Source organism: Mus pahari, chromosome 3, assembly GCF_900095145.1.
Source record: "Mus pahari chromosome 3, PAHARI_EIJ_v1.1, whole genome shotgun sequence".
Classification (NCBI taxonomy): domain Eukaryota; kingdom Metazoa; phylum Chordata; class Mammalia; order Rodentia; family Muridae; genus Mus; species Mus pahari.
Genome location: NC_034592.1, coordinates 107,943,697 through 107,971,278, shown reverse-complemented (window position 1 = coordinate 107,971,278; position 27,582 = coordinate 107,943,697). Strand labels below are relative to the sequence as shown.

The 27,582-nt window shown below is 43.6% G+C and overlaps 1 protein-coding gene across 12 annotated transcripts in view; it reads right to left on the bottom strand.

Annotated features, from left to right (window-relative positions):
• Nucleotides 1-1,473: 1,473 nt before the first annotated feature.
• The window catches only part of Sema6d (semaphorin 6D), a 58,325-nt gene continuing 32,216 nt past the window's right edge, over nucleotides 1,474-27,582 (bottom strand). For 2 of the 12 annotated variants that reach the window (XM_029535972.1, XM_029535973.1), the window contains exons 2-19: nucleotides 15,533-15,695; nucleotides 15,017-15,128; nucleotides 14,420-14,480; nucleotides 14,231-14,293; nucleotides 14,023-14,124; nucleotides 13,687-13,777; nucleotides 13,128-13,247; nucleotides 12,346-12,434; nucleotides 11,406-11,623; nucleotides 11,156-11,287; nucleotides 10,707-10,862; nucleotides 10,453-10,626; nucleotides 9,570-9,710; nucleotides 9,394-9,471; nucleotides 8,948-9,048; nucleotides 8,543-8,599; nucleotides 6,902-7,069; nucleotides 1,474-5,225 (exon numbers count right to left, since the gene is read on the bottom strand). In XM_029535972.1, the coding sequence (XP_029391832.1) occupies nucleotides 3,937-5,225; nucleotides 6,902-7,069; nucleotides 8,543-8,599; nucleotides 8,948-9,048; nucleotides 9,394-9,471; nucleotides 9,570-9,710; nucleotides 10,453-10,626; nucleotides 10,707-10,862; nucleotides 11,156-11,287; nucleotides 11,406-11,623; nucleotides 12,346-12,434; nucleotides 13,128-13,247; nucleotides 13,687-13,777; nucleotides 14,023-14,124; nucleotides 14,231-14,293; nucleotides 14,420-14,480; nucleotides 15,017-15,128; nucleotides 15,533-15,641 (3,261 nt within the window). In that variant the 5' untranslated portion in view covers nucleotides 15,642-15,695 and the 3' untranslated portion in view covers nucleotides 1,474-3,936. Of the gene's footprint in view, nucleotides 5,226-6,901; nucleotides 7,070-8,542; nucleotides 8,600-8,947; nucleotides 9,049-9,393; nucleotides 9,472-9,569; nucleotides 9,711-10,448; nucleotides 10,627-10,706; nucleotides 10,863-11,155; nucleotides 11,288-11,405; nucleotides 11,624-12,345; nucleotides 12,435-13,127; nucleotides 13,248-13,686; nucleotides 13,778-14,022; nucleotides 14,125-14,230; nucleotides 14,294-14,419; nucleotides 14,481-15,016; nucleotides 15,129-15,532; nucleotides 15,696-27,582 lie in introns of those variants that run through there. The other 10 variants (XM_029535974.1, XM_021194881.2, XM_021194882.1 and 7 more) reach the window with 10 other exon arrangements.

Sequence of the window (27,582 nt, the reverse complement as noted above, 5' to 3'; positions counted from 1 at the left end):
TCCTGCTCATCCTTTTCTGAGACACAATGGCTCCCTGACTTGCTGTTCTCATGCTCGGTAGGGGCCTTCAGAATGCCATATGCTACTGCAGAGCTGTGAGCTCCCCAAAATGAACAAATGCGCTTTCATCAGCTGATTTTGAAAGAATTCCTGAAAGGATTTTTCTTTTTAGCTAGCCTTGACCCTAGTATGCAGACATGGATTTTCTCGAATTGCTGATCCCTACTTACTCCTCCCAAGAACTAAGGCTGCAGGCACAGAGCCACCCTCCGCTGATGCACTCATGAGAATGGAAACAAGTCTACCAGCATACGAGGCAAGTAGTTGACTGAGCTACATCCATAGGCCAGATTTCTATGATTCTTCATCTCTCTGGACTGTTGCATAAATAAAGAGAATGAAGGGAGCTCATACCAATGAATGAATGCTCAGCTACAAGTGTCTCCAACCCTTGGTTAAAGGACACCATGAAAAGAATGAAACCCTTGATGAGATATGTCAGTGTCTACTGCTCTAAGATGCTTCTGAGGTTCTTCGACAAAGGCCTTAGGAGAGCTGCAGGTAGGCACTGGCCAGGAGAAGCTGTTGGTACCAAACAGACAGAGGCAATATGACCATTATATCAGAGAGGGCGTTGTGCCCAACCATAAGGCCAATGTTGGCTGTCCTCACAGCTAGTTACATGCTAAGGGAAATGCCACAGAATCCTACTTTCACCTTCTACATGAATATTTAGGGAATTCATTTCCTATTGTACAATGGGGTGGAGGCCTTCCACATACCGAACAAGAGTTTGCAAGTAGTAATTCTGAACTTAAAGTACATTTATATTTTATATGATAATATAAATCATGATTTCTTTGTGTGGTATCTTTCCATGCTGTATGTATGTGTGTACATGTTTTGTATAGATTCATGCATGCCACAGTGCATGTGTCAAGTTCAGAGGACATCCAGGGCTATAGGCAGTCTATCTTCCACCATGCTTGAGACAGGGTCTCTTGTTCACCAGTCTACACTAGATGAGCTATTCTGTTTGGTTTCCCTGGTCTCTGCCTTCCATCTATTGGGAGCTTTGGTCTTATGAAGTGCTACTGTGCTAAGTTTAACGTGCTAGGGTTCAGACTCTGGTCCTCATGACTGCAGAGCAAGCATCCTACCCACTGAGCCATCTCCCCAACCCATAAGGTGAGAACTCTAAATTTCCCTTTAAGTAAATCAAGGCCCAAGATAAACATTTGGCTGTGGGTGCAGGGCTTTATTTAGGTCATGGGACTTTCTGAACTGTCTTACTTCTGGCTCCAGCCTTCAATAAGAGTCTTCCAAGGAGAGAATGGATCATAATGTGACCAGGTAACAAAAATTTCAAGGGAAGAATATATTCTTAGACTTCAAGAACATATTTAGTAAATACTGCATGACTAGCTAAAAGCATGATGCAGTGCAAACCTGTTAACATCAAAAGGCAGGACATAATGACTTGGATATTTTATTTTGACTTTACATGCGGTGTTAAAAACCCAAAGTACATATTATTTACACATCCACAATACAAGTTTACAAGATATCTATACACGTTAAAGTACTCTATAAAACAGTATAGAGCCACTTCACTTTAGGGTTATTTTTTTATGCCGTACCATTAAAAAAGATACAATCTGTGTTTACCTTTGCACAAATGGATAAAGCATTTAAAATTAAATTAACAGAATAGAGACTAGAATCCATGTTAGAAATTTCAACATAAATACTGATAGAACTCACAGTACAAACTCTAAGGCAGCTTAATGTTACAAAATGTTATCGGGGGTCACACAGAGTTACCACGCTGGGATTAATATTGGTAAGGTAAATGCAAACAATGTTGTTGGTGGCAGATGTGTAGTGCTTATTGTTGGTTGGTTTAATTGATTATTAAACTGTAATATTTTTAGTTGCAAAGCTGAAGGGTTTCAGCTTTGGAGCTTCCAGAAGATCACAGGGAATCATTTTTCTATAGAAAAGAATATTCTTGAAGGAAAAGATCAACCGCGTCAGTATTCTACATCCTGTATAAAAATGATCTGGTGTTTTGTACCCCATCCTCCCCCAAGTAATGCATACCATTGTCACTGTCCCAAGCTATCACTTGAACTCTGCCTGACTGGCTCAGGAGCCTTCCTCAGCTGGGGACATTTCTAGAGTAAGTTGGGTAAATGACTGGGTGATGTGCAGTGGGTTAACCAAAGCTGTCAGTAGGCTACACACCTGCAGCCATCAGTGGGCTTTGCCAAGCTACATAGAAAATGATTCTAGACATGGTTTCCGCAGGTGCCACATTCCCTGGGAACCCTCATCTAACTTCACATTATCAGAACAGCAGGGGGTGGAATGTTTATCATGGCAAGGGTGGGTGCTGCTTCTGATGCTGGAGGGAAGGGGTGGCATCGCTCAACAACAAATCGCTCTAGGTTGCTTTATGACTGTATAAGAAGTCTTCAGGTGCTGGCTGCAAAACCTTTACAAGTGGCACATGGGAAACGATGCTCTATCGTGGAAACACTCAACATACTGGGAACGTCTACCACTCTCGTGAATAAGGCACAAGATGCACAGATCCAGGTAAACTCACATGTGGTATTTACAGTTCACTGTCACTGCCTGCATGACTCATGAGCAAAACCCTCACAGGACGCACATGGAGGGAGGATCACCTAGAGCTCCACAGACCCTCCCTGCCAAGTCAACTCTCATTCCTTTTCTGTCTGTCTGTCTGTCTCTTTCTTTTGTCCTACTTTTGGTTTCTCTTTCGCCTTGGGGGTTGGGGGATGAGAGGAGTTAAGAGAGAAAATTTTTTTACTGTATGGAAAATAAAATAACACAATTGAAATAAATGCCTGCAAGTGTGTCCAAGGTTGAGTAGCGTGCCCCAGGCTTTGATTCACAGTGGACAGGTAAATGTTACTATTGAATACTGGTAGATACATCAAGGATACCTCTTAATTTCTCTAAGTTCTTAAGCTGGCAAGACTGGAATAGATGTTCTGATGAATAGCAGCACAAAATTACTTAGAACGCTTACATGTTCTGACACCGGGTACCACATAGGTTATGTTAATCACTTGACAGTCAAAGAAGCCTTGTCTATTCCTTATCGTAGCCGAACACGATGGACCGGTGTAGGAGGATGTTAGTTCTTGTTCAGTCATGCTCACTGTAAACAACTCCATAGTATAAAAGATGCAATGGGCACCTAAATCAATTCTAATCAATTCTAACGGGTAGATATCTCTCTCTCTCTCTCTCTCACACACACACACACACACACACACACAAACACACACACATACACACACACACACACACACACGCTCCTCTCTTTAACACAGTTTGTTGGTGGCATTGAAAGCAAAACAAAACAAAACAGTGCCACACTTGGAAAAAAAAAATGCTACAGTTTGGGTCAAAGATTGAATTTTCAGCAAACTGCTTGGTAATCTCCAAGCTCATTTTGTTTTGAGACATTCCCATCTTTCCATTTTGACATTTGTGCAAGAGGCAAGGTGAATGCATACATATTAAAATGTTCACATTTAATGGGAAGACCACACAGAATGGTAGTCTACATTGAACCCATTTTCAAGTATTTGTTCAGTCTTCTGAGTACTGGATCCGCTCTTTACACTGGTGAAGGAAGCCTTCCCTGGCTATACAGCCCTTCGGCTTCAAACGAAAGACATGGAATGAGCAGGACCTCCCTTCGTCTCCGGCAAGTACACAGAAGCCTTGCTGTAGTAGCTACATGTGGCAAGTTCTGGTGTTACCAAAGTGACAGAGTTTCTTTGGCTACTTGTTTTTCTTAAAATACAAGCAGGTATCTCGTCTGAAGGTACCCTTACAGCTTCCTCACAACAGCAGGGACAGGATAAAGCCACACGGGAATAGCACACTTGAGGCCTAGTACGTGTATTTGTTCAGTGGTCTGACAGATGGGGTTTGCGGAACAAAGGAAGGCTTTGGTGGCACATCAGGTTTTAAGGATGGTGTCCTCTTTAGTCCCGTCCTGGGGAGGGTGCCATTACTGGTATAGCTGCTCTGTCTGGAGAGGGAGGGCTGCAGATGAACACTCACCGGTGTCCCCTGAATATAGTCCACCTTCGCCCCTGTTGGGGTGGGCATATATCCTCCACGGTTCATACTTGGCTGTCTAGATAACAAAACACCATTTGGTGAGTTTAAGTTTTTAGGCACAGCAGATATAGAGTGCCTCTGGGAAGAATTTTTGTGATAACCCCTTTGTCTTTCCAGAGAAGTCATTGGTACCCCAGGAGTGGTGGGGACATCTACTCTCTTGGTTGGACTATTTCTGGGGAGTGTTGAGGGAGGGGAGTATAGAGATGCCTCTCGGTTAGGGACCTTGGGTGGGACCTCAGACATTGGTCCCACCGGGTCCAGCATGAGGGTTTGATGAGCCATATGGATCTCTCCCATGATGGCTTTGGGGTTACTGTTTGGGTCACTTAGATGCTTCAAGAGATCATTGAGGGTATTTCTGGAATCCACAGAGCGCCGGTGCTCCCTCTTACTGGATGACTTTGTAAGAGGGTGATCAATGTTCTGAAGCTTCTTCTCGGCTTTGTGGGCATTCGAGTTTGAGAAGGATGTATTGTAGTCATGAGTGGCGTTTGGAAGAACGATGGCACTGGGGATATGCCCGTGACTTAATGGGGAATGGGGTGGAGGACTAGAAGGAAAAAACTGGGCGTGTTCTTTCCTTGAAGCACCATGGCCGTGGGCCTTCTCAGAGTGGCTCTTCATGGCCTGCAGGGTCTTCTGGTGGAGTACAGGTGTGGATTCTGGCGTGGGGAGAGCAGCCAGCTCGGGAGGCTGGCCTCTGTGGTCCATGGCCATGGACTTTGTATCCGTGTTTGGCGGCAGTTCCTTCCGACTGGTCAGCAGGTTGCTGTAGAGTTTAGGAGAATCAATGTTCTGCTGGTATTCCTTGACGGGACTGTCAAAGAGGCCGTTCAGCTTGGCAAAGCTTCCGCTGGAGTCTGTGCACGACTGGGCTGATTCTGCGTCTTTATGGATCTTTCTGTTCTTCCGAATGAACATGTCACGATAGCAGTATACGGCCACTCCTGCAATGAACGCGCCCAAGACAAAAGCGGCAAACACACAGGTGATGAGGACATTCATGTGGACCATCTGGTTGGATTCTCCGGACTGGACTTCCCACCGTACACCTGCAACAGACATATGAAGACTTTGAACGAAATGCTTTTTTTAAAAAATTATTAAATATAAAATAGCTTATACTGAATCAATACTACTTTCAAACTCTGTATGCCTAGCTGACAAGAGCAAGAAGACATCAAACTTTCACAGTATCCCACCACCACCACCCCTGAAGTCACAATAAAATTTCCAGAAACACATATGCTTGCTGTTCAAGTCCTTGTTATAGACTTCTCTCTCCTTTCACCCAGTCTCTTAAACAGTTGTTAGGAATTTTAAGAGTTTCTATCTAGAGAGCAGAGTTAGAACAGTTCAGAAAACACGTATCTTATGATGCTCACCTAATTCTTAAACCAGGATTAAAGAGTTGCTGCCGGGGTTAAGCAAAGGTCCAAATTAACAAAAACACACATCACGCTCAAATAGCTATGCTAATACAGTTGTGTTAACTAGGTCAGAAATGTAACTGGTCACAAACGCAAAGCAAGAACTTGGTCAGTGTTAAGTACAAATGTACACTCGTGCATTTGTCTTCACGTGCTGTTTTGAAATTTCATCTTGGGATGAAATATTCATGAAGTATCTACTATGTAAGGACACTGGACAGTGTAAGAAAATAATTCTCTATATATTAGTTTAAGAATATCCTTAAATTATCTGGAGGCATTTGAGAAATACTTAAAGTAGACCTAGAAAGGGAAGAGTGAGTTAGTAATTATTGGAAATGCTAATGCAACCACAGACATCTAACAATCGGTTAGCGAAACGTTAGGTGGAGGGGTATTCAAGTCTGTTACATGTTATATGTACAGCTAACTGAGTCAGAGGGACTGGAAGGTTCTCTGGCATTAAGTTAGTAATAAGGCCCTTGAATATTAGTTGCGTTCAATCAGTTGTCAAAGCTGTGGAATTTAATGGTGTTGTGAAAGACCAGGAGAGAAAAGAACAAAGAAATGGTATTACTGAAAGAAATCAAAACAGAAATAATGATTATAAAATTGTTTGCCATGAAAATATAAATAAAACAAACAAAACAAAACAAAATCAACAGAAGTAAATCATAAATGACAAGGCAGTGCCATAGAACTGGCTGGAAACCTGATACCGTAGCTTACACACGAGGGGATAGACACTTTTTTCCCCCCTAGAGTATTAAATCTTACAAGCAAATTGATCAGACAGCTTTTAAACTTCACCTATTATGGATTGAACGTAGTAATTACAGACAAGTACGATGCCATCCTTTGCCACTTGTGGCATTTGGACAGCTTGTCACCCTGCATATCCTTTCCACATTACATCTGCAGATGAAGCTGAGAAGGGGCTGAGACAGCCTCCCAGATAAGAATATTTGGTAACAGGTATTTGTCATCTGCGAGCTTTTGTCCTTTGATATTGAGAGGGTGACCCTCAGAATCCTCTGATATTCCCCAGGCTCTCAGCATCTGCAGGCAGAACCCAATACAGATTAGATTGTCTGAGTGGCTGTCTCAGGAGCCAGGTCGTGGGCAGGAATGCACTCAGACTTAAAAAACCACAGGAGAGCAAAGTCACTGCGGCCAGTGGGACTGCAGCTCCACTTTAGGCCACGGGACTGCAGCTCCACTTTAGTTTCACCTCCGAGAGCCAGGCTAGGGATCAGGTTTCCATGCAGTCAGAGATGAAGTGCCTGGCCAGGCCTTACCCTTTGGGATACCTGATATAGTATCAGTAAAATCAGAAGTGTTTGGGTCATCTTGAACTACAAATTTCCGGGAGCTCGTCAGTTTAGGTCTCCAGGTATCAATCACTTTAGATGTAATTTCTGGGCTACTTGCCACAGTGGTAACAGAAGATGAGGATACCTCCATGTCTGTGGTGGCAAACAGATGACCATTAACATGGCTAGCGTCAAGAGGACTTTTCTGATCGCTTCCTTGCATTTGAAAGTCAAGTACATGTTCTCAGAAATCCTGTCCTAGAATTTGGTAAAAAGCCCCCCTCAGGGGAAACGAGACCAGATTTTTTTTTTTTTCCTCGCAAGAGAAAAGTAAAAACTAAAAGCTGACAATGAAGAGACATTAAGCAGATTTCCAAAGCAAAAGACACGAGAACGTTCCTACTGAAGCCCCTGCGTGGAAAAGTAACGTAAGCCCCAGTTTGGGCAGACCCTGGCTCTCTCCAGCTAGCTCTCGGGATCATTTAATTTATTTGTGATGTGTAATGTTCGGAGGACCTTTGTGAATGGCTGGGGTCTTTCTACCCTTTCCTTCCCTGGAGAAGTTGTAATGGAATTACATTTAGAATATACCTGGTCAGGTCCAAGTAAGCACTTGGTCTTGGACCTGATAAACCTGTTCTGCCTAAGAGGCCGTCACTCTGCTTCCCCAAGGCCTCTGTTCCTTTGTAGGTTTCTCAATGCACTGAGAGACTCCATCCACAGTGCAGCACAAACCTTGCTGTGTTCTCCGAAATACCTGGGGAGTTTCTTCCAAAGAGTTAGCAGTAACTCATGCACAAGCAATGGTATTTATACACTGAATAAGGATGTTGGGATACATGAGATAGGTCATCCTTTTCTCCCCCCCGAGGGATGAAACTGATGTGACCCCTAGACGCAGCATAGTCGGAAGAACAACTGAACCTTTCCGTGTCTATTGCGAGCTTTAGCCTGGTAGATGTCCATGAATATATAAGCACACGCTTTTAGACACGGTATGGACTGACCTACTAGTTACAGGAAGAGACTTCTAAACAAACACAGACAGATGTGCGTGGAGACCCCACTGTACATCTTTGAAAATCAAAATCCAGCTTCATTCAACTGAAGCTAGCTTCTTTCACACTACTGAGAACACAACATTCAGAGATTCCTGGGGTTGCCACAAAAACATTCAAAAAGATCTTTAGAACTTAGAAATACACATTCTTGAAAAAATGTGTATTGTTCATTCCTTGTTTGTATGAAAGGTGGGGAGAGAAGGGGGAAATTGTGCAATTCTGTCATCCATGGGATAGAAATGGCCAGAGGGAGCATTCACAATGCAAAGGGTTGAGAGAAGGAAGCTGGGCAGCTGGCGTGCAATTGAAATGCAGAATATGTCACCCCATTGGACTCTCCTTAAGGATGTGCCTTGGTCAATGATGAACCATTCCATGCTACACACGGGTGGAGGGCTGAGTAAGAAAACATCTCTCAGGACCTTCAGAGGGTTATGAGTCAAAGCAGAAAAATGGAGGGCTGCCAAACTGCGCAAAATGGGGGTGGTGGGGGGAAGAGGGACAGAAAATGCTGAACTGAAGGAAAGAAAAGACTGTTAATTCAAAAAAATTAAAAAAAACTAACCAGATGTTGGCCCGCCAAATATTTTGTAATCTGGTGTAGTTGAAGTAGGCAAACTTTCTAAAGGGATCAAAGGAACACGTCATCAGTGAAGAATAATGGAAAGAAAGCAAAAAACGTTCACGAACTCCAAGTAATAGAGCAAAGTCCAAAGAAAAGGCGACAAGTTTACTGGTTATACTACCTTTCTCTAGGCTGTTTATTTACAAAAGTGCAAATGGCGAAGAAAAAGAAAAACTCAGAATCTTTTCTAATGGACCCCCATGACCAAAGAGATCAGCTTTTTCGAAGTTTACGTTAAATGCTAGGTGGTACGTGTCCCGCGTCATTATCAAGGCTGGTTGTAAAATGTTTGCGTGCAAATGTGGTCCAAAGGAGTTGCAGAGGGCAGCGAGGCGTCTGTCTTACCGTGGCAGTCCCCTAGGTGGGCTGTGTTGCCGTACTCCGTGTCCTGTTCATATCCTCCAGCGCTGTGGTTATGGAAAGCAAAGAAGTCTTCAGTTAACAGCCTTCATAGGGACAAGGGACAACCAGGACAGAGCCGAGAACACAGACTGGTTAGTGAGAGTAAGCAGAGAGTACACTAATGATTCAACACACTTGCCAACGGAATTACGCATTAGTTTAACAAGGGTGCCTAAGAGAGCAAAATGGTCTCTCTTCACAATCTACTGCCCTCAAGGGTCGCTGTATCTAAGTCTCATTCCCCTCTCAAATTTTAGATCTTCTTTTTTAAAACTTCCCCCACGCCAGAACAAGAAAGGAAGGAAAAGAGAAGCAGTAGGGCTGGGGCTTTAGCATTTTGAGCTGTTGCTACCCTGAGAGAAAATGGCTCGGTGGTCCATAGTACTTACAGCATCCCAAGGGTCACTCTCTCACAAACTCCCTGGCTTAACCAACCACAGTACGGGTCACGTGACGCAATGCAAGACCTGGAGAGAAACCAAACAGACCGTGATGCGGATCCTTCTCATCCGCACAGGACACAGCCACCGAGAGAAGAGGAATGCTTGAGGACAAGGGGGCTTACTTTTTACAGGATCCGTAGCGCTCACAGCGGCTGAGGGGGATGCGGACCACGCAGCTAGAGAAGGCCACGTATAAAGCGTGGTGATCCTTGTCCAGCTGTAATGAGACCACCTTTCTGTCCTCCTCACTCTCGGCGCTGCACCTATGTGGTGGTTACATTTTGGAAACATACACTGAAGTCAAGCCTGCAGCGACTCATACAAGAGGCGTGATTTGGCAGCCAACCAAACCAAGTGCCTAATTTGAGAAATAGTAATTATGGGATATATAGCTCTATGTTTTTGTGTAGATGGTTACATTTCAGGCTGGACAAAGAAAGGGTCTTTAAAATTGCTTTCCTGGCTGAATGGGATTGCAGCTGTGAAGGACTTGTCAGACTCTAGAAAAAACGAGAAAGGATGACATACTAATGCATTTAAATCCTCCCACGCTAGAGGCCTCTGGAAGGCTCATGTATTCAACTTCCCTCGCTCACTCTTTATGTGTTTTAATTGTCCAAACTATCTCACTAAACTCTAAGTATACGCTCTGTGTGCATGCTTACGACCAACTGTGCCACATGCAGCATCCCAAAATAGATCTGCAAGGTAAGACAGTGCTTAAAATGTTCTCATTTGTCACAGGTGAGGAAGGAGGGGTGCCTTATTTTTAAACTCATCAGCTGTTCACCCTCCTGGCCCCAGCGGGCTTACAAAAACAAACAAGGCTGAAAAGCATTTCAGTGGGGGAGGTAAATAATGAAGAAGAAACAAAACCCAAATGGAACCTGTAAAAAGCATCACTAATTTAGAAGTCTGAAAGGAAAATGGCCAGATGAGATATATATACCAGTCATTTTGGGGGGTGGGGCAGGGCTAAAAAGAGTTCTCTCAAAACATACTTACTTGGCGGGGTTATAAGCTTCAATCTCTTCGAGTAATACACTGTCATTCAGAGAGAAAGGCCTGGTCTTTGCCAAAACTTTAAGCACCACGCCAGCTTCAGAGCCAACAAAGATGACTGTGTAGTTTTGGTATGGCCCCGCTGAATGGTCCACTTCGATGGCTGTCAACCTGTACCTAGTAGAGGAAAGAGGCGGGTCAGATCAGGAGGCCTGTGACAGAAGAAAGAGGTGGGAGTAGACGACCTGTGGTCTCACCTGACCCGTGTCTTTGTGAACCAAGGCTCATCGGCAATGGGTGGGACGGCAGAGTCCATCAGCGGATGGGACTTGATGAAAGACAGGGTATCATCCGGGAAGTCGATGGAGGTCTTGTAAGCTTCTGCGAGGCCGTGTTTGGCACAGCAGCCGGGCCTGCAAGGAAAACAGCAACCTTTGATCATTCTCTCGCACACATTCTGTAGAGAGGAGGTCAAAAAGGGAAGGAGGGACAGAAAAACTAGAGCAGGAATGTCATTTCCCAGAATTCTATGGGCATTTGCAGAGCCAAATGCACAGGGCACAACAGGATAACATGTATTGGCCTCAGAGGGATGCCCTGCTGGGGTGGGAGGTTGGATGGCAGATATTAAGATGGTTCCGATGTTCATGGGGGACAGAGGCTGTTCAATAAAACAAAACAATACAGCTTTGCCTATTTTCTTTACCTTGGTTTTGGTACTTTGTCTTCAGGAACCGCTGTCCAAACAGAGTCTGGGGTTTTCTGTTCTTTGAACCGCCCTTTGAACACTTTCTCAATGTCGTCCATGCTAAAGGCACAGACTGCAGAACCAGGAATGCTGAAAAAAATGATACAATCATGAGGACGAGGCTGACAGTGGGGGCCATGCCCAGTTCCCACAGGGAGCACAGAGCCCCTGTGTGTGAGGGGGGAACCAGGGTTCTGCTTGTGCCCACCTGTTGAGCTGTGTGGTGAAGACCCCAACCACGGTGGGGATGCCATTGATCTGGATTATGTCTGTTATAGACTGCAGGACGTCGAAGTAGAAAAAGGAATCTCCGGGAACAGAGCAGTTCAGCCGAGCCTTTAGGAAGGAAGTCCAGTGTTTCTCCAGGACCCGCTGGGAGCCACCCATGTCGTTTTTACAAATGCGAGCCACGCGGGAATACACAGCCTGCCCAGAGACGAGAACCAAGCCATGAGACTGTGAGCACAGAAGAGGAGCACAACAAAATGCTGCCACTCAAGGGAGAGACACAACAGAAACCAAAGGAAACAAAAGAAAAAAAGATGTCTGGCTCAGAAGAAACCGCCTCCTCCCTGTACCGCTGCGCTGTTAGAATGCATGAAGAGCTTTTCTCACTCTGCCAAGCATGCTCCCTGAGACCTGAGCCATCTATCTTCCTGGCTAAGTGAAAACCATGCCCGTGCTTCTGCCTCTAACTTTGTCTACTGCTTCTCATATTATTAATAAAATGTGCAGTCCTTGAATGTGGTCATAGAAGAGTCTGCAATACTTAAGGAGCACATGGGCTTTTACAGAAACACTCCAAATTGAACAGGGGTTCCCATTCTCCATTCTGCCTTTGACACTGGAAAGGATGAGACCATCAATGGCTTTCTAAAGAGTAAAAAAGGCCTACAATTTCTATGGTGATAGAAATAAAAATATGAAAGCTTTTGAAAGCCTGAGGAGGCAGCTGTTCCCTCTCTAAGCACTGTGAGGTGTTTCCCAGCAGTTAGCGGTACCATCAGCAAGCCAGTTCCCTCACTCCCCCTTAAATACACTCAAGTGAGCTCTCTGAAACAACACAGGAGAACACCCATCACCCTTCCAGAGTGGGTGGGATTTCATTCAGTTTAAGTCCACAGTGTACATCAAACACATATACTTACCTTGCCTAAGTTATTATGTTCCACAGCGATTTCTCTGAAGAAGAAATAGACATAGTTTCCATATTCTATTGCATGAAGGAAGTGTGGTTCTGAAAGATTGAAAACAAACCATTCTTGAAGGATAATTCAGTTAGTGTAAGACCCCATCTGCCAGCTCTGTTATATAACCATACTTGGAGCCATGATTCTAAGGAGTCCCAATATGGGTGTGTTCAAGCTTCAAGAGCCTGTATCTTTAAAGTCAGCTAATGGACTGTAAAAAAGAAAAAGGCCTGCAGGGAACTGAGCTACAGCAAAGGTCTTTGTTTCAACAGATTTATTCATTAACCTATTTAACTAGGGAAGAAAATCTCATATTGAGAATTTTTTAAAACCCTTGATTTTCAGAATTTAATGAACAAGATGGCTCTATAAATATGAACTCATCAATTCTCACTAATAAAGTTCCAAAATGGGTAGACGTGTATAGGAACATAGTATTGTGGTATGGGAGTATAGTGCTGTAAGCATTTGGAGTTACACAACTTGCCACACGAAGACAAGGCATCTAGTTGTTTGCTTCTGCTTTGGCCACTTGTATAACTGCCTGAATGAACTTATTCCCTGACACGTCTTCTAGTCTGTTCATTCCCTGCCAACGTCATATTGAATAAGCAAAACACCATGTGCTCATTCTAGATGAGCAAAGTTATGCTCTAAACTTCCCGTTGGCCTTGGCTGCTGCTCCCAGTTAAGCCTTCTAACTCTCCCCCCAAACCCCAAGGCAATGCTCCTTTGGGCACCTTTGATCCATTTGGAATCGTATTTTATTGTGCGAAGGGCAGATCCGTCGCCCATGCTTCTGTAAATGACAGCATCACTGGCCAGGAAATCAGCCACTGTGGCAGAATAGAGTTTTCCATCTGAAACCAAAGTTATAATTTGGTAAAATAACCATGATTACTTATGGGGTGTTAGCACGGCCACCCTCTGCAGTGTTTCACCTGGCACCATTAGCTACGCAATAAACTACACGAGTGCTCACCCTCAACCTCTAACTGACTGTCCTACGATATTACCTCATTTTACAGGTGAAGGATCTAAGCACCCAAAATTAAGCAATGTATTCAGGGTCAGTTAATAATAGAGCCACATGTAAGAATACGTACACTTGTCACTTGTCACTGAGATACACCTGTTGTTTTTTTTTTTTTCACGTGTTCTTCTCAATAATTTGTTCACAGGCTTTAGCCTTTGAAACGCTTGTGTCAAGGTATATATCCAAGGTATGGCCTTTGTCTTCCTTTAAATTCTCTTGCATATTCAATGCCATTAATCAGTGATATTCAAAACACTTCTTACCAGCAAAGAGGGCGACATTGGTTTGTCGGGCATCAAATGGGCATCGTGCCAGGCCGCTTATTTCTTCCCCATCATACTCTAAGGTTCTCAACTGCGAGAGAAAATAATCGCTTGTGTCACATCTGTTCAATGTACTTGCTTGAAGGTAATATTGCTTTACTTATACTGAAATTCTATTTGAGGGATTCTGTTGTATATTCTCTGTATATTCATTATTCTTACATAATGAAGCTAAGACAAGTCTCTGGGCTACAGCAGAGAAGGTACAGCTCTAATAGCATACCACTGAAGGAAATTATAGTTGAGGAGAAAAAAAAATCATCTTATAAAGCTTACCCTATAGTATCTGCACATCGGGTTGAAAGCATTGGTGCCACAGACAAAAACCATCTCATCATTTCTTGGGACAAAGACTTTGATGAAGTTGTGGCATTCATCCTAAAGGAAAAATTATTACACGGCAGTCAGACATCTCCTACGGTGATGTCATGGTGGCAAAGCCACCGAGAGGGGACTGTGGCAGGTACCCGTCCACTGCACTCACTTTATGTTTGCCTTTCATAGCACAATTTTCTCGATCCTGCTGTCTGGACCTCCACGTCAGCTTCTAGATTAATCAAGTAAAATCAAAGTTCAGTGTTAACTGGATGCACTGTGAATGGGGGGCAGGGGCGGGGATTCCTGAATCTCAGGGGAGTGTGGATACACTCGCCCTCTGCAGCTAGCTGCTTACCTTGCTTGGTATAACCTCTGTTTGGGGGATTTCATTTAAGTTCACTGTATAGACTTGATCCCTGTTGGAAGCAAGGCAGTTCAGTCATATCCTGCGAATGCATCAATGCTATATGCTGTTTCTTGTTTCATCTTTACAGATCTGCCATTACTGTGTTTTGAAGATCATCTGGCTTCTCTGTGACTTGAACAAAGTCACCAGGGTACTTTCTCATTAGGGAGATGCTTCTGTGCATTGCTGCAGCCAGGGCCAGCACAGCCTTTCTCTCCAGGCTTGGGGCAAACTGACTGGGCATAAGCACAGACATATTTCTGATATTTGCCTGAAAATTTCTAAGTTAAGAAAGAATAAAGAATGACTTCCTCCACCCCTGCTGCTTTGGGACAAAATAATGATGTGTGATTTCTGGATGTGTCAATGAACGCTTTAACTCTGCTTTCTGTCCTGGTACCCAGCACGCTCTTCATGAGAGTATTTTTGCCTACTTGCAGTTTTTGATCACAATCACATATTAGTTTTTCATGAACTAGACACATTAATGCAAGCACCACAAGAGAAAAGAATTTTAATCTAATAAACCAACGAAAGGAAAATTACCTGCCAGCAATATAAAGTGTGTCTCGAATTTTCAACATCAGCTGAAAGTCCAGCCTGTGCTGCGATTCGTTGCCTGAAGGGCGTCCTCTAAAAACCGGATATTGCCTTGAATCTGCAAGTAAAAATGGGCTAAACCATCAGTCAGGATTACAGAGCTGAAGAATCAATAGCCAGCATTGATTAGCTGTATATAGTACTTGTAGGAAGGGTTTTAACTAAATTCCTCTTTTAAGGTCTTGAATATAAATTAGTAAAAAAATGGAGAATTGTCAGCAAATGGTCTTTTTCTTTTTTACTGAAAATATATAATTTCTATGTCTGGGCGGCTGCAGGATGGCGCCCGACAGAACTGGCTCAGTTTCTGCACAGCCGATGGAAAGACTGCAGATGATTTAATGTGTGAAACATTGTAAAGACATATTAAAATTTGTGTCTGATGCTGAAAATGAATAGGCCTAGACAAAGACAAACAAAAGATTTCCGTTGTAAAGGAGGAAATGGCTTTGTGTGACTTACAGTGATAGTCAACCGTGTTAAGGGGCTCATCATCTTCTGGGAAGCTGACCGCCCGTAACCTGGAGACCAGAAGGAACAGCATGCAGAACCAAAGCAGAAAGAACCCCATGGTTGGCCAAGAAGAAATCTGAGCTCCCCCTCCTCAGAAGTCCGACTTAGCTACCTAGAAGACAAAAGCATTATGGAAAGACCTTTATGCTGTGGTGAAGCTGGTTTCTCATTTGTAGCAGATTCACATTTTTGCCCACCTCTTTCTATAGTACCCTATTTATCAAGAGACCTGGTAGTGGTAGACAGGTATCTGCAAGAACAGACAAAAGGCAGCACCGAGCCAGGCCTTGCTGAAGCACCTGGTGAGCATATGGATGCTTTAGGTACATTTGCCAGAATTTTGGAGGCAACTCTGTATCATCACTGCAGAATCTCCAGAACCCCAAACAGAAGTGTTGGCTCCTAACTTGGCAAGGAAGTGGGCAAAAGAGGGATGGGAATTTTAATTAAACTCCAATCTGCATCCCTTCCCCCAGTCCCGAAACACATAGATACAACATGTTTCTTCCTCTCAGGAAAGACCCAAACTGCCTTGAAAAGTCAGAGCTGATGACCTTGTCCTCAGCCACTGTTACTGTAGAGCATCTAGCATCTAGATCTAGCTGCTGCAGGTCTAGCATCGCCCAAGTCACAGTTCTTTATTCTGATTTAGGTATTTTGAAGACCAATGTGGAAAGAGGTCAGTGACCTTGTATTATGGTGAAAGGGATTGAAAAGAAAGAAAATGATTCCTTGAAAACCAATCGGTAAAGCAGGGAGTGACAGAGTAGGCCAGCTGGTCCCCAGCCTCTAGGGACACCTAGATTCTAAGGTAAAACCATTCAGACCCAAGCCAATACCTTAAGTACACTTCCCTCTTAGCTTTATTGGTTTTATTTTTGAGCTGTAGGGGACCTTAGGGACCCTCAAGCTTAACACCTTCCTTTGTTAAGTGGGAAAACTAAGGGCTGGCAAAGAAGAAGGAATCCTCTGACTTTCATGGCGCCTTTAGGGCAAGGCTGGGGTCCAGATCAGTCAGCCGAGCCCCTGACCAGACACACTGCTCCAAACTAGACAGAGGAAACAAAGGGGCGTTTTTCTTTCAAACAGATGGTATTACAAGGAGACTTTTTTGAGAGAAATGGTTATATTCATCATTTTTATTGAAGTTATGTTTCACAGATATTAAATCACACATTAAATATGTACAGTTACTGTAGATCAATAACCCAATAAAACTATGAGAACAGAGTTAAAAGATCTGTAAATGTTAGCAACTCATTGAAAAAAAAAATTGGGTTCTCTGGGCCAATGGGAGAGGCATGATTGTGAGATTCCAAGGGCATCGCTCTTCAGCAATGCCGTCTTTACACAACCAAAGCGGTCAATGGTTCATATAATAGCTTCTGTCTGTACACTTAAGAACCATGGGGGCAAGTTATACATAGCCATCTCAAATTCTGGAGAATACAATCATTCAGTAAATTAAAAAATGTAAATACGCACAGCCCACACGTATTTTATAATATATGAGTAAAACTGTACTTTTAAAAAATCAGGCCTAGTTTTATATGGAGAGAATAATGTTTCGATGAATTCTCTGGTGGTAGGTAATAGCAGTTAAGTTAATAAACAAAAATGCTTTGCAAAGTATGATGGGGCAGCGATGGCAGCAGCACCATTCTGCACTGAGCTTATAACTGGACAGAACTCTACCATTGCTGCCTAATGGACCCCAGGAATGGGCTTCAATCTCTAAGAGAATCAGACTCCTTATTTATAAAATATGGGGAAAGCACTTCTTCTCACCAAGATAAGAATGAACTAAACGCACAATAGATTCTGTGCAAAGTTAGAGCTGTGGCCCGCCAGGCTGACCTCAAGAGTCTGAACAAGGTCTGGTAAAAAGAGGAACTAAGCTGGGCGTGGTGGTGCACGCCTTTAATCCCAGCACTCGGGAGGCAGAGGCAGGTGAATTTCTGAGTTCGAGGCCAGCCTGGTCTACAAAGTGAGTTCCAGGACAGCCAGGGCTACACAGAGAAACCCTGTCTCAAAAAAAAAAAAAAAAAAGGAACTAGAAACGGCTGGCGATTTATCCAACTTTTCTTCCAAATGAAAGATTATTTAAACATGCTCAAGGACTACGTATAGAACAAATTTTATAGCTGGTTCCTACTTATCAATCCTTACCAAACCTTCTCTTAAGAATTTTACCCACCCAACTCCAGGGCAGCTTGTATTAATTTGTCCTAGAATTGCAGCCTCCTGTTTTCAGTTGTAACAAGGAACCTTAATCCCTTTGCTACATCTTCCAAAGCAGCCCCTCCCTGGCTTGTTCCTGATGCTTTCTGTTTGTTCCGACCCTAGACAGTTCTAGCAGCCTAAAAAGACGAATGTGCTCTAAGCACCAAGTTTGCCTGTGGCACCAGTCCCAAACTGCATCTTCCGGATGGAAAGTCACTTGGCTCCTTCTGCCCAGAATCGTGAAAAAGGATCTCAAACACTCATTGGTCCTAAAGAAATGTGGAGATACGTGCACAGAAACAGAAAGTTCTGTGAGGCTTTCTTCCATGGCTCACATCAGCCAGGCAGCATCTATGCGTCCCAGCACCGGAAGCAGCCTTCATCCACAAGAACTGAAGCCAGGTCATGCTGACTCACAGCTAGCCCCTAGCTATGGCTGAGCTGTGACATCCTGTAGCACCTCTGACACTTAAGTCACCTCTCCCCATACCCTGCCTAAAGCCAACCCTTCATAAATAAGCCCACCACCAATTTGCTTTCTGTTTACAAAAAAAAAGCTTAATTTAAAAAAGATCCCATTTTGCTGTTGATGCTACATATAGGAAGTATTTGTTGTTGTACATATAGCAAAGCAGGGATAGGGGTGTGTGTGTGTGTGTGTGTGTGTGTGTGTGTGTGTGTGTGTATCTGTGTATGTGTGTGTATGTGTGTGTGTGTGTCTGTCTGTCTGTCTGCGTGTGTGAGTGTGTGCCTGTCTGTCTGTCTGCATGTGTGTGAGTGTGTGCACGTGCAGAAAGAATCTGAAAATCCATTGGAGAAATGCACCAAATAAAGGGCTGAGCCACATAGAAATTCTTCGGTGTATTAAGATTTTTGAGACTTGTGAGAAACCCAGGCTGGCTTCATTCACATTTCAGCCTCCTAAGTGCTGGATTAGAGATATGTTGCACCATGTCTGGCTTCCTTGCGGAAGAGCTGAAGAACTCTAGGGCTCACTGGAATCAGGACACTAGTTAGGTGAAGCGGGCAAGCCAAGAGTCAAACAAACCATGGGAAAGGATGCCAACTGAGGGATAGAAAAAGCTAAAAGTTGTCTGTGGCGTTTACTCCCTGAGTTTGGACTTCAGTTTGACTCAGTTGTCAAATGTAAGATAGAAGCAATTGTCTTTACTATCTCACTGGTCCCTCTGGGGATTAAATAAAGAGATTCATAGAAGACATCTAACACAGCCTGATTGACAGCAAAATTCTAGTAGCTTTTTAGCAAATATTGCACTTTATGGTTTCATCTTATTAGGCAATAGCGAGGTGAAGGCTACCCCATCCCCACCCACTGTTAGGCAGAACTGCCTGCAAAACTCGCTGTTTTGCCTTCACTATCATGGTGGGGGGTTCCTTCAGGGCATGGTCCAGTTTCATAAATGCTGACCCTCCTCTCAGGAGGAGAACCAGGTCCTCTAGCTTAATGAAAGGGCATCTCTGTGGGACTACTCTATCCAGTCAAAAAGAATGGTGATGCACGAATAAGCATATTTTTATCATATTCTAGTTATTACATTACCATTGAGTCAAAAAGCAGCACTCTTAAAAGGAGCTCCCAGAACCCCAGTGCCTGAGTGACAATGTCCCCAGGAGAAGACAGATGCAAGGACTGAGCTCCATAGACATGCCTGATTTTACCCTATGGATTGGCCAATTCTTAAGGTTTCACAAGTAGAAAGAAAAAAATATCGATGGCAGTCTGGAGAGCAATATATACGACAGATCTCCATAAGTAAATATCAAGAGCCCATCATTTATAGCCCCCAAATCTGCTTCATAGAGAAGGAGAATCAAAGAATCCAAAACAACGTTCAGCAATCTAGCCTCGAGACTGACGGCCGCAGAATTCGTCCACCCTACCTGTTTTCAAGGCAATATAAAGTGATGCTGTGATAGTTGCCTCTGAGATTAAAACATCCTACAGGGGAACTCCTCAAGCAGGGGGGTAACCACACACCCCCACCACCACCAACAACAAATAGGTTCCAGAACTTTCTGAAATTGACTAGATTCAGTAGTTCCTTCCCTGTTTCCTCTGAGGAAACAGAGCCCAGCAGCAAGAAAGATGGAGAGGAGAAAAGCTACAGAGAAGACTCTCAGACAAGAAGATCCACCTAGAAGAAATTTAGATCAACTAATTACCTGGAAAAACCAGCCTCCAACCTGTTGAGCTGTCTGCAGGCTGTGCACTGAGCTCCAGGTTCTCAGCTTTTATGGGCCTATGCTAGGGTGGGCTTTGGTGATGCTGTCTTTGAGTCATATCTGCTCCTGAAAGTCACCACTCATCATAAAATCCATTGGTTCACTGAGTTGGACTTTGGTGGTAACCACACTTTGATCTACTGTGTGTGTTCCCTATATATGGTGAGAAGTATGTTTCATCACCCCAGGAAATATTTTGTTACCCAACAAGTAACTTCATCCATGAGAAAAGTAACATCACCCAGTCACCCCAAAATAATTTTTTATACAATATTCATTATCAAACATCTATTACTGGACATTCCAACCCAATTCAGAGACAAAATAAGACAGATAAACAATACACTGGAGTTATCAAACATTTGTTAAAGAAATCAATAGTGTAGGTGGGTGCGGTGACACACCTCTACAATCCCACCACTTGAGAGACAGGGACAGATGGATCTCTATGATTTGAGGCTAGTCGGGTCTACTTAGAGTTACAAGGTAGCCAGGGAAACATTGAAAGCCTGTCTCAGAATAAACTAAACAGCTGATTTTATCTAAGGATATCTAAGGATGACAAGAAGAATTTCACCAAAGAACCATAATCCATAAAGTAGAACTAAGTGGAAATCTTACAGTAAAACTTACATGTAACTAAAAATCTTAATAACTGTGTCTAATAAAGGACTGGAAGTCACTGAAGAGAAGATTAATGAACTGGAAAATAAGTTAAAAGAAGTTATCAGACAGAAATGTGGAGAGCTAAAAGACTGGAAAAAGAACATATATATAATATATATGACATATATTATATGTATATACACACATATACGTATATAGATGTATGTATATAGATGTATACAGATGTATACATAAAATCAGGAGGCATATTTAATAGTCAGTATTTTTTCAAAATTTACAAAAATTAAGCTACCTATTTCTTAAAAAAAACTCTAAGAACTTCTAAACAGAAAGAAAAATCATTCTTAGACATATTATACTCTAGATCCTGAAGACAAAGAAAAAAATTTTTTAAATGGATAAAAGCTAAAAAAAAGATGTATTACTTTCAAAAGAACAAGAATGGCCTGACAGCTGACTTGCCAACAGAAATGATGGAAGGCAGCAGACCATAGAATGAGATTTTTAAAACTGTTGAAAGAAAATAAAATTCCAGCATAGAATTCTGTGAGCAGTTAAGGGCAGTATTTTTTTTAAATCCACAGAAAAGTTTTATAAAAACAAACACTTAAGAAATTTTCTGTTAGCAGACCCAAACCAAAACAGAGGTTTTGGTCAAATGGATTCACCTGGAGTCAAACAACCCCTCTGCATATTTATAGTGTACAGTATATAGTATACAGAAATGTGTGATCCCCAGATATCGAGGCTGGTAAATAATCTCTGGCTTTCTGAAAGCCCCTTGACTTCCAAGAAGGAAAGAAAGCTAAGAATCCAGCCCTTCCACATTGGTCCCATGACCGTCATGTCTCACAGGGGAGCACTTCAGTTCCCTGCACTCTTCCCGCCTGGGAATGAGAAAAGGAACCTCTTCTGGCTTCCCAGTGGCTGTTCTGGCCCCCCAGCATTGTCTCTGCTGACCAAGATTCGCCCTGTGTTGCCTGATAACATCTTAGTTTATAGAGCCTTCCAAAGATTTTACTGGTTCCTTTTCACATGAGTCCACTCTGTAGCTCCTCCTCAGAAACGATCAAGTTAAAAGTCAAGCAGGGCCCCGGTGGGTGAACCCCCTGCCTTGCAAGCATGCTTGCTTAGCTAACTCTCACACCTCCTTCTTCCCATCAGAGCCTTTAGCCCACTGCCTGCCCTTTCTTCTCCAGTCTCAACATTCCTCTCAGACGCTATAATTAAAGGTCATGCATTTCTTGAATATGTCTATAGATGCTTCAGTTTCCTCTGCTTGCAATAACCTTCTTCCAAAGGCCCTATCGTGGACAAGCAGTGATCAATCCCCATATCTACCCTACAGCCTGGAACACTGGGAAGGCATCTGGTTTGATCTGACTGCAAGGAACGGAGCACTTGACTACCAACTACAGACGGCAGTTTGAGACTCCACAGAGGTCCTGGATTGTTTTCTAAACTTGAGTACTCTCTAATAAACTTAAACTTTCTACTCTGCCTCAAGGATGTGGTACGCTTTCTAGTCACAAGGGACAGTCCACATACCACTCATTTCTGCTCTCAGTGACATACTTAAGCCTGACAATGGAGCCTCTAAGTGCCTTGCTTCATTCCAAGTACACTGATCCTTCTTCCCCTTGTTCTTTAACCAACTCCTGCTGTCTTTTTTCCATATGTGCGAGCGAGGGTGTGCTTGTGTGTGTGTGTGTGTGTGTGTGTGTGTGTGTGTGTGTGTGTGCACAAATGGAGTTCGTATGAATTCATGTGGGTTTGTATGTCTGTAAGTGAAGTGTGCCGATATGCATGAGCCAGAGGTTAGTATTCTGTGATCTCCTTGACCTCCGTCATCTCATTTGAACCTGGAGCTCATTTGGCTAGGTCAGTTGGCTAAGGAGCAGGATAAGCCAACCCCATTCCCTTCCCTCCTTCGCCCCTTACCCCACCGGGGCTAGAGATATGTTGTCCTGCCCATCTTTTTACATGGATGCTGGGGATGGGAATTCAGGTCCCTCTGTCTCTGAGGTAAGCCCTTTCTCTGCAGGCTCTTCCCCTTAGTCTTTTGTTGAATAGAAAGACCACAGGCTCCCACACCCCATCCCCTTTCTCTCTCTGTCTTTTCTATAACATGGTTAACTTTTTAACTGATTGACTAATGTCAGGTGTTTGCATCTGTCTTAAACCCCACCCCATTAAAGGGACGAAAGCTCCCATGACCCTAGACCCTGCAGCTGCCTGCTTTCTTCCCTTCTATTCAGAGGTTTAAGTCGTTTATTCTCCATCATGGTTCCCTCACCTCCTCCTTGGCTGTCTACATCCTGAGTTCTTATGCTTTCCAAATGGGGCTAGGCTGTGAAGACGCTGGTTATCTCTGGGCATTTACAGCCCTGGGTCACAATCTCCAAGGTGCTTTAGTCACATGTCTATTCATAGTCATTCCCACCCCAACTGAGACAGTCTTACACTGTAGCCCATTGTCCTGGAAATTCAAGCCCAGGCTGGCCTTGCACTCTCAACTTCTTGTACAACCTCCTGATGCTGTGATTCCAGACATGAAACAGCACATTTGGCTCTTCCCATTGCCTTCCCATGCTCCTTCTAGCACATTCCTCTGACCATTTTTTCACCTGTGTGTTTGTCTCCCTAATTGTTTCCTCTTCAGACAGAGTCTCACTGAACTGGCCTCAAACTGAAGGTCCTCCTGCTTCATCCTCTGTCTCCCTAGGCCACCATGCCTGTTCCCCATTCACAGTCTAGTTACAACAGAGTCATCTTTCCAGAATATAAACCTTGCCATGTGACTGCATGGCCCTCTATTCACTTCACAGTCAAGCCCTAGTGCTTTGAGTGTGGCCTTCTGGACTGCTCGAATCCTGAGTCCTCATCTTTTCAGCTTCATAATGAACCTCTATCCCTGCTACCTGGGTTTCTGATACCTTGGCATGGTGTTGGGCACTGGGATGTGGTCTATGCCATTGGCGCTGACAAACATGGGACCTTCTCCTCTTCCTCTTTGTCCCATTCCCCCTTTCCTCCTCATCCTATTTTGCTTGTTTGTTGTTGTTGTTTGTGGGTTGTTTTATTTGTTTGTTGAGAGGATCTTGCTCTGTAGCCCTGGTTGGCCTAGACCCCACTATGTAGCCCAGGCTTCTAACATTCATTGCTTCTGCTTGTGCCTCCTGAGTGCTGGGATTACACATATACACATCATTTTGACCAACCTGAACACGGGTTCTTGACCTCTGTTCTTAGGCTCCTTAATAATAAGATTTCAGAGCCCCCCAAAATCTTTTCTTCCTGCCTTGGAGGGATATGTGGCTAGGTCATCAATGCTGGAGGCAATTTTCAGTGAACCAAAGGGCTAACCATGAGTCCTGAATCTCCACAGCCCTGCTGACTCACTGAGGTCAACAGGAGCTTTTTGGACTCCGATTTAATTTAGATTCTTACATTAAAGAGCAACAGAAGGTAGCCAACTCCAGGATAGGCATCTGAGGCTCCACTCTCAAGTAGCACTGAATTCACTAAGACTGTTGAGGATTAAAGGGGGAGAGAGAAGGTGTGGAACTAAAAAGTGTCATCCACTCTGGAGTCTAGCCTTAATAAGAATGGTGGCCCCCAGAGTTCTAGACATTATAAGTATACTATCTAACAGCCTTGCATGTCAGGTGAAGACAGAACAGGAGCAATGGGTTAGGGGTGATTGAAAGAAAGCAAGAAGCGAGTTAACTGTTATTCCTTGGCATCTGCCAAGATATAGGACTGTAACACAAGGTCAGTTATAGAAGGAGGAATCTAGATTTATTCAGCATCTCCCCATTCTATAAAGAAGGACTTTGAGCTTTAATTGGCAATTAACAATAGCATCAGTAATAGTAATCAGAATGGTGGATGACATGACTTTTGGCTCATAAGCAAGAAGAACACTACTGTGTGTGGTGACATGGCAGGACTATAGGCCACCAATGTATTTCTACAGACTTCTGAAAGACTGGCTCAAGTAGTGTCAGGGGAGGATCTTTGGGTGTCTCCTTCCTTATATTCAGGCTCCTCAGGATCTTGCCTGATAAGGTGTCTTGGAGAAGAGCTGCTCTTTCATTGAAGAAACTTGTCCTGTGAGTCTATTCTGCACACAGGCTTTAGAAACAGTTTGCAGATAGGAATGAATGCAGGTTCTTATCTTACCAAGCAAGAAAAGGGCAGCTGAAAGACCTGAACTCTGAGAGCCTTCATCCTTCTGGAAATACAGTTGTTAGAAGGAGGAGGTGTCCAGCATGATTGTGTTAATGACAGGCCACAATTAACACCCAGAAACTCTGTTGTGTGATACACTGAGGAAATGACAATGTGGCTGTCTCATCTAACTTCCATTTAGTGCAGTCCTTTAGGCACACAAGAATCTGGGAGGATGTGCCTGCTCAGTACCACGAGAAACAAGTCAGGAACTCTCCTACCATCAGTGACATTAAGAGAAAAAAGAGACCTTGTCACTAGAGACAGGTCCATAAAGTGCTGTGTGTCATAGACAAGTTGTTGCACTCCTCTGGCCTGAGTGTTACATCAAAGCAAATAGCATAGCGACCTTTACTTTTCGAGGATCCATGTTCTCCTTCGGAGGGTCAGAGGTAAGGTTCTGAATTCCCTTCCGCTACTTTCTTGGATCAATATTAGCCTGCTCTCACATCAACGCCCACTGGGCTCCTCTCGTGCATCATACAAGAAGGCATCCCAAGTAGGTGCAATCACAAACAGGCTCTCCTTCACTCACAGACTGTTTGCAGCAGCTCCCTCTGTCCCTTTCCCAGCCAGTCTTCTTTGGTGGCAACCTGAACACACTGTCACCACTTTATCACCTTTAACCTACTTCAGTCTAACTTAGCTCCTGTCCATCAATAAAGCCCAAGGGCTTTACCAAGGCATTCCATCATGCTGAACAGCCCTGCTGGCTATTCCTTTGGTTCCTGATACGCCTTCGCTGATGACGAGCTGATCCAGAACTCTCTAGCTGCCAGAGAGCAGCATCCTCCCACTGATCATCTCAGTATGCTCAGTCCCTAAGTCAGGACTCTTCAGGTCTCAGCCAGAGTCCCAAGAGAGTCACTCTCCTCATACCTGCCTTCTTCTCCATCACCGGCTCTTTGAACCTCATGTTTAGCACAGATCATGTTCTTACACCAGATCCAGATGCCAAACCCTCTGCCAGGTGCAATTCAGTTTTCTACAAGTCTGACACTGAGCCCAGGATTCCACACTTTGACTTCCTCTTCTGAACAAACTCTATAGGCTCAGGCTCACTGCTCAAAGTGTCTGGACTCAAATCCACTTAGCATTGTTTCCCAATCAAGTGACTCTGGAAGTGTCCCTTAATCAGGACATCATGTAATACTGTCTTCTACCAAATTCATCACTTTACCTGTCTCTATTAAATTGCAAGATAACATTTCATTAATGGATATTTGCATCCAGTCTCACCAAGAGAGATGGGATGGTTGAATTTCGTCTCACTCTCTCTCACCGAGCACGAGGCACTGAGCTTGGCCTCTAGGAGGTTGCCTGTAAATACGTAATAGTCACAAGAAGAGATGAGTCTGAGAGACCAGTAGCACATGCCTGGCTTATGTGCTAGGGTGAGTGCTAATACTGTGGATATGTGCTCTCTCACAGCTTGTGTACAGGAGCCCTCAGGCCATGAGCCTCAGGCTGGGAAGCCAAATGTTGCCCACAAATGCAACTGATTCTGATTTTCACATCTGCCCATCCCTGGAAACCTAGTCCTTCCTACAAGAGGAACTCAGGACTAAGTGATTCTGTTTCTTGATCATCCTATCACCTCATCCCATTTCTACTCACTTTATACCTTCCCCGACACAGAGGAGAGCAGAGTGGTTCTTGAGAGAGGTGCTTCAGGGAGGAAGTCTGTCCAAGAAACCTACTTCATTGGATTCCATTACCCAGCAAGCAAACATCACAGTAAGGCCTGAAACACTGCACAGCAAAGCCCTTTGCTTTGGTAGGTGGCCATTTTCCTTCTAAAGTTAAGTTGTGCTAAAGCACAGTGCAGGTTAAATCAGCATGAATGCATTCGTAATTTCTTTTCTTGGGGCTAGATTCTGACAGATGAGAAAAAGGTGGCAGTGGGTGCCACACAGGGGACAGAAGGCAGGGGCTGAGGCACAGAGTCTGTTGGATCCATTATTAATAGCTTGCTTTAAAAATCCATGCTTCCTAAAACTTAAGCCAGTTCTGCATATTTTCAGCTTATTTTATGTGCCTGCAAAAAAGTTGGGAAGTTGAAGTTTGGTGAAAAGCAACAGGTTTTCACTGAGAGTCTGGATGTTATTACATCAATGACAATTACTATCAGAATTGGCAATGCTCTGGTAATTCTATTAATAATTTGAAGAGGGACTCAAGTGAAAACAAATTGAGCAGGAAGGGACAGAAAACAGGACGTAACCTGTCTTGGCCGAATTCTACGCAAACTGAATAGGGATTGCACAATGTGTCCTGTAATCAGAACCACTGCTCCGGGGCAGATACGTCCAGTCAAAACTTGCCTACAAGCTTTTGCCAGGCAACCTCAACTCAGATAGGATAACATTTTCTTTTTAAAGCTAAATTGTTCTAGCAACAATCCTCATTGAAGGTTAAAAAAAAAAAATAACACAAGCAACTGATGGGAAGATGAGATCCAGATCTTAGAAGAAAGAATGTGCTGTCCAGGACAAATGACAAATCATCTTAAGAGATCAAGATGAGGACCTGATGTTTGAGACTATAAACAAGAACCTTTGCAATGGTCATTTAAAAAAAAAAAAAGAAAGAAAGAAAGAAAGAAAGAAAGAAAGAAAGAAAGAAAGAAAGAAAGAAAGAGAGAAAGAGAGAAAGAGAGAGAGAGAGAGAAA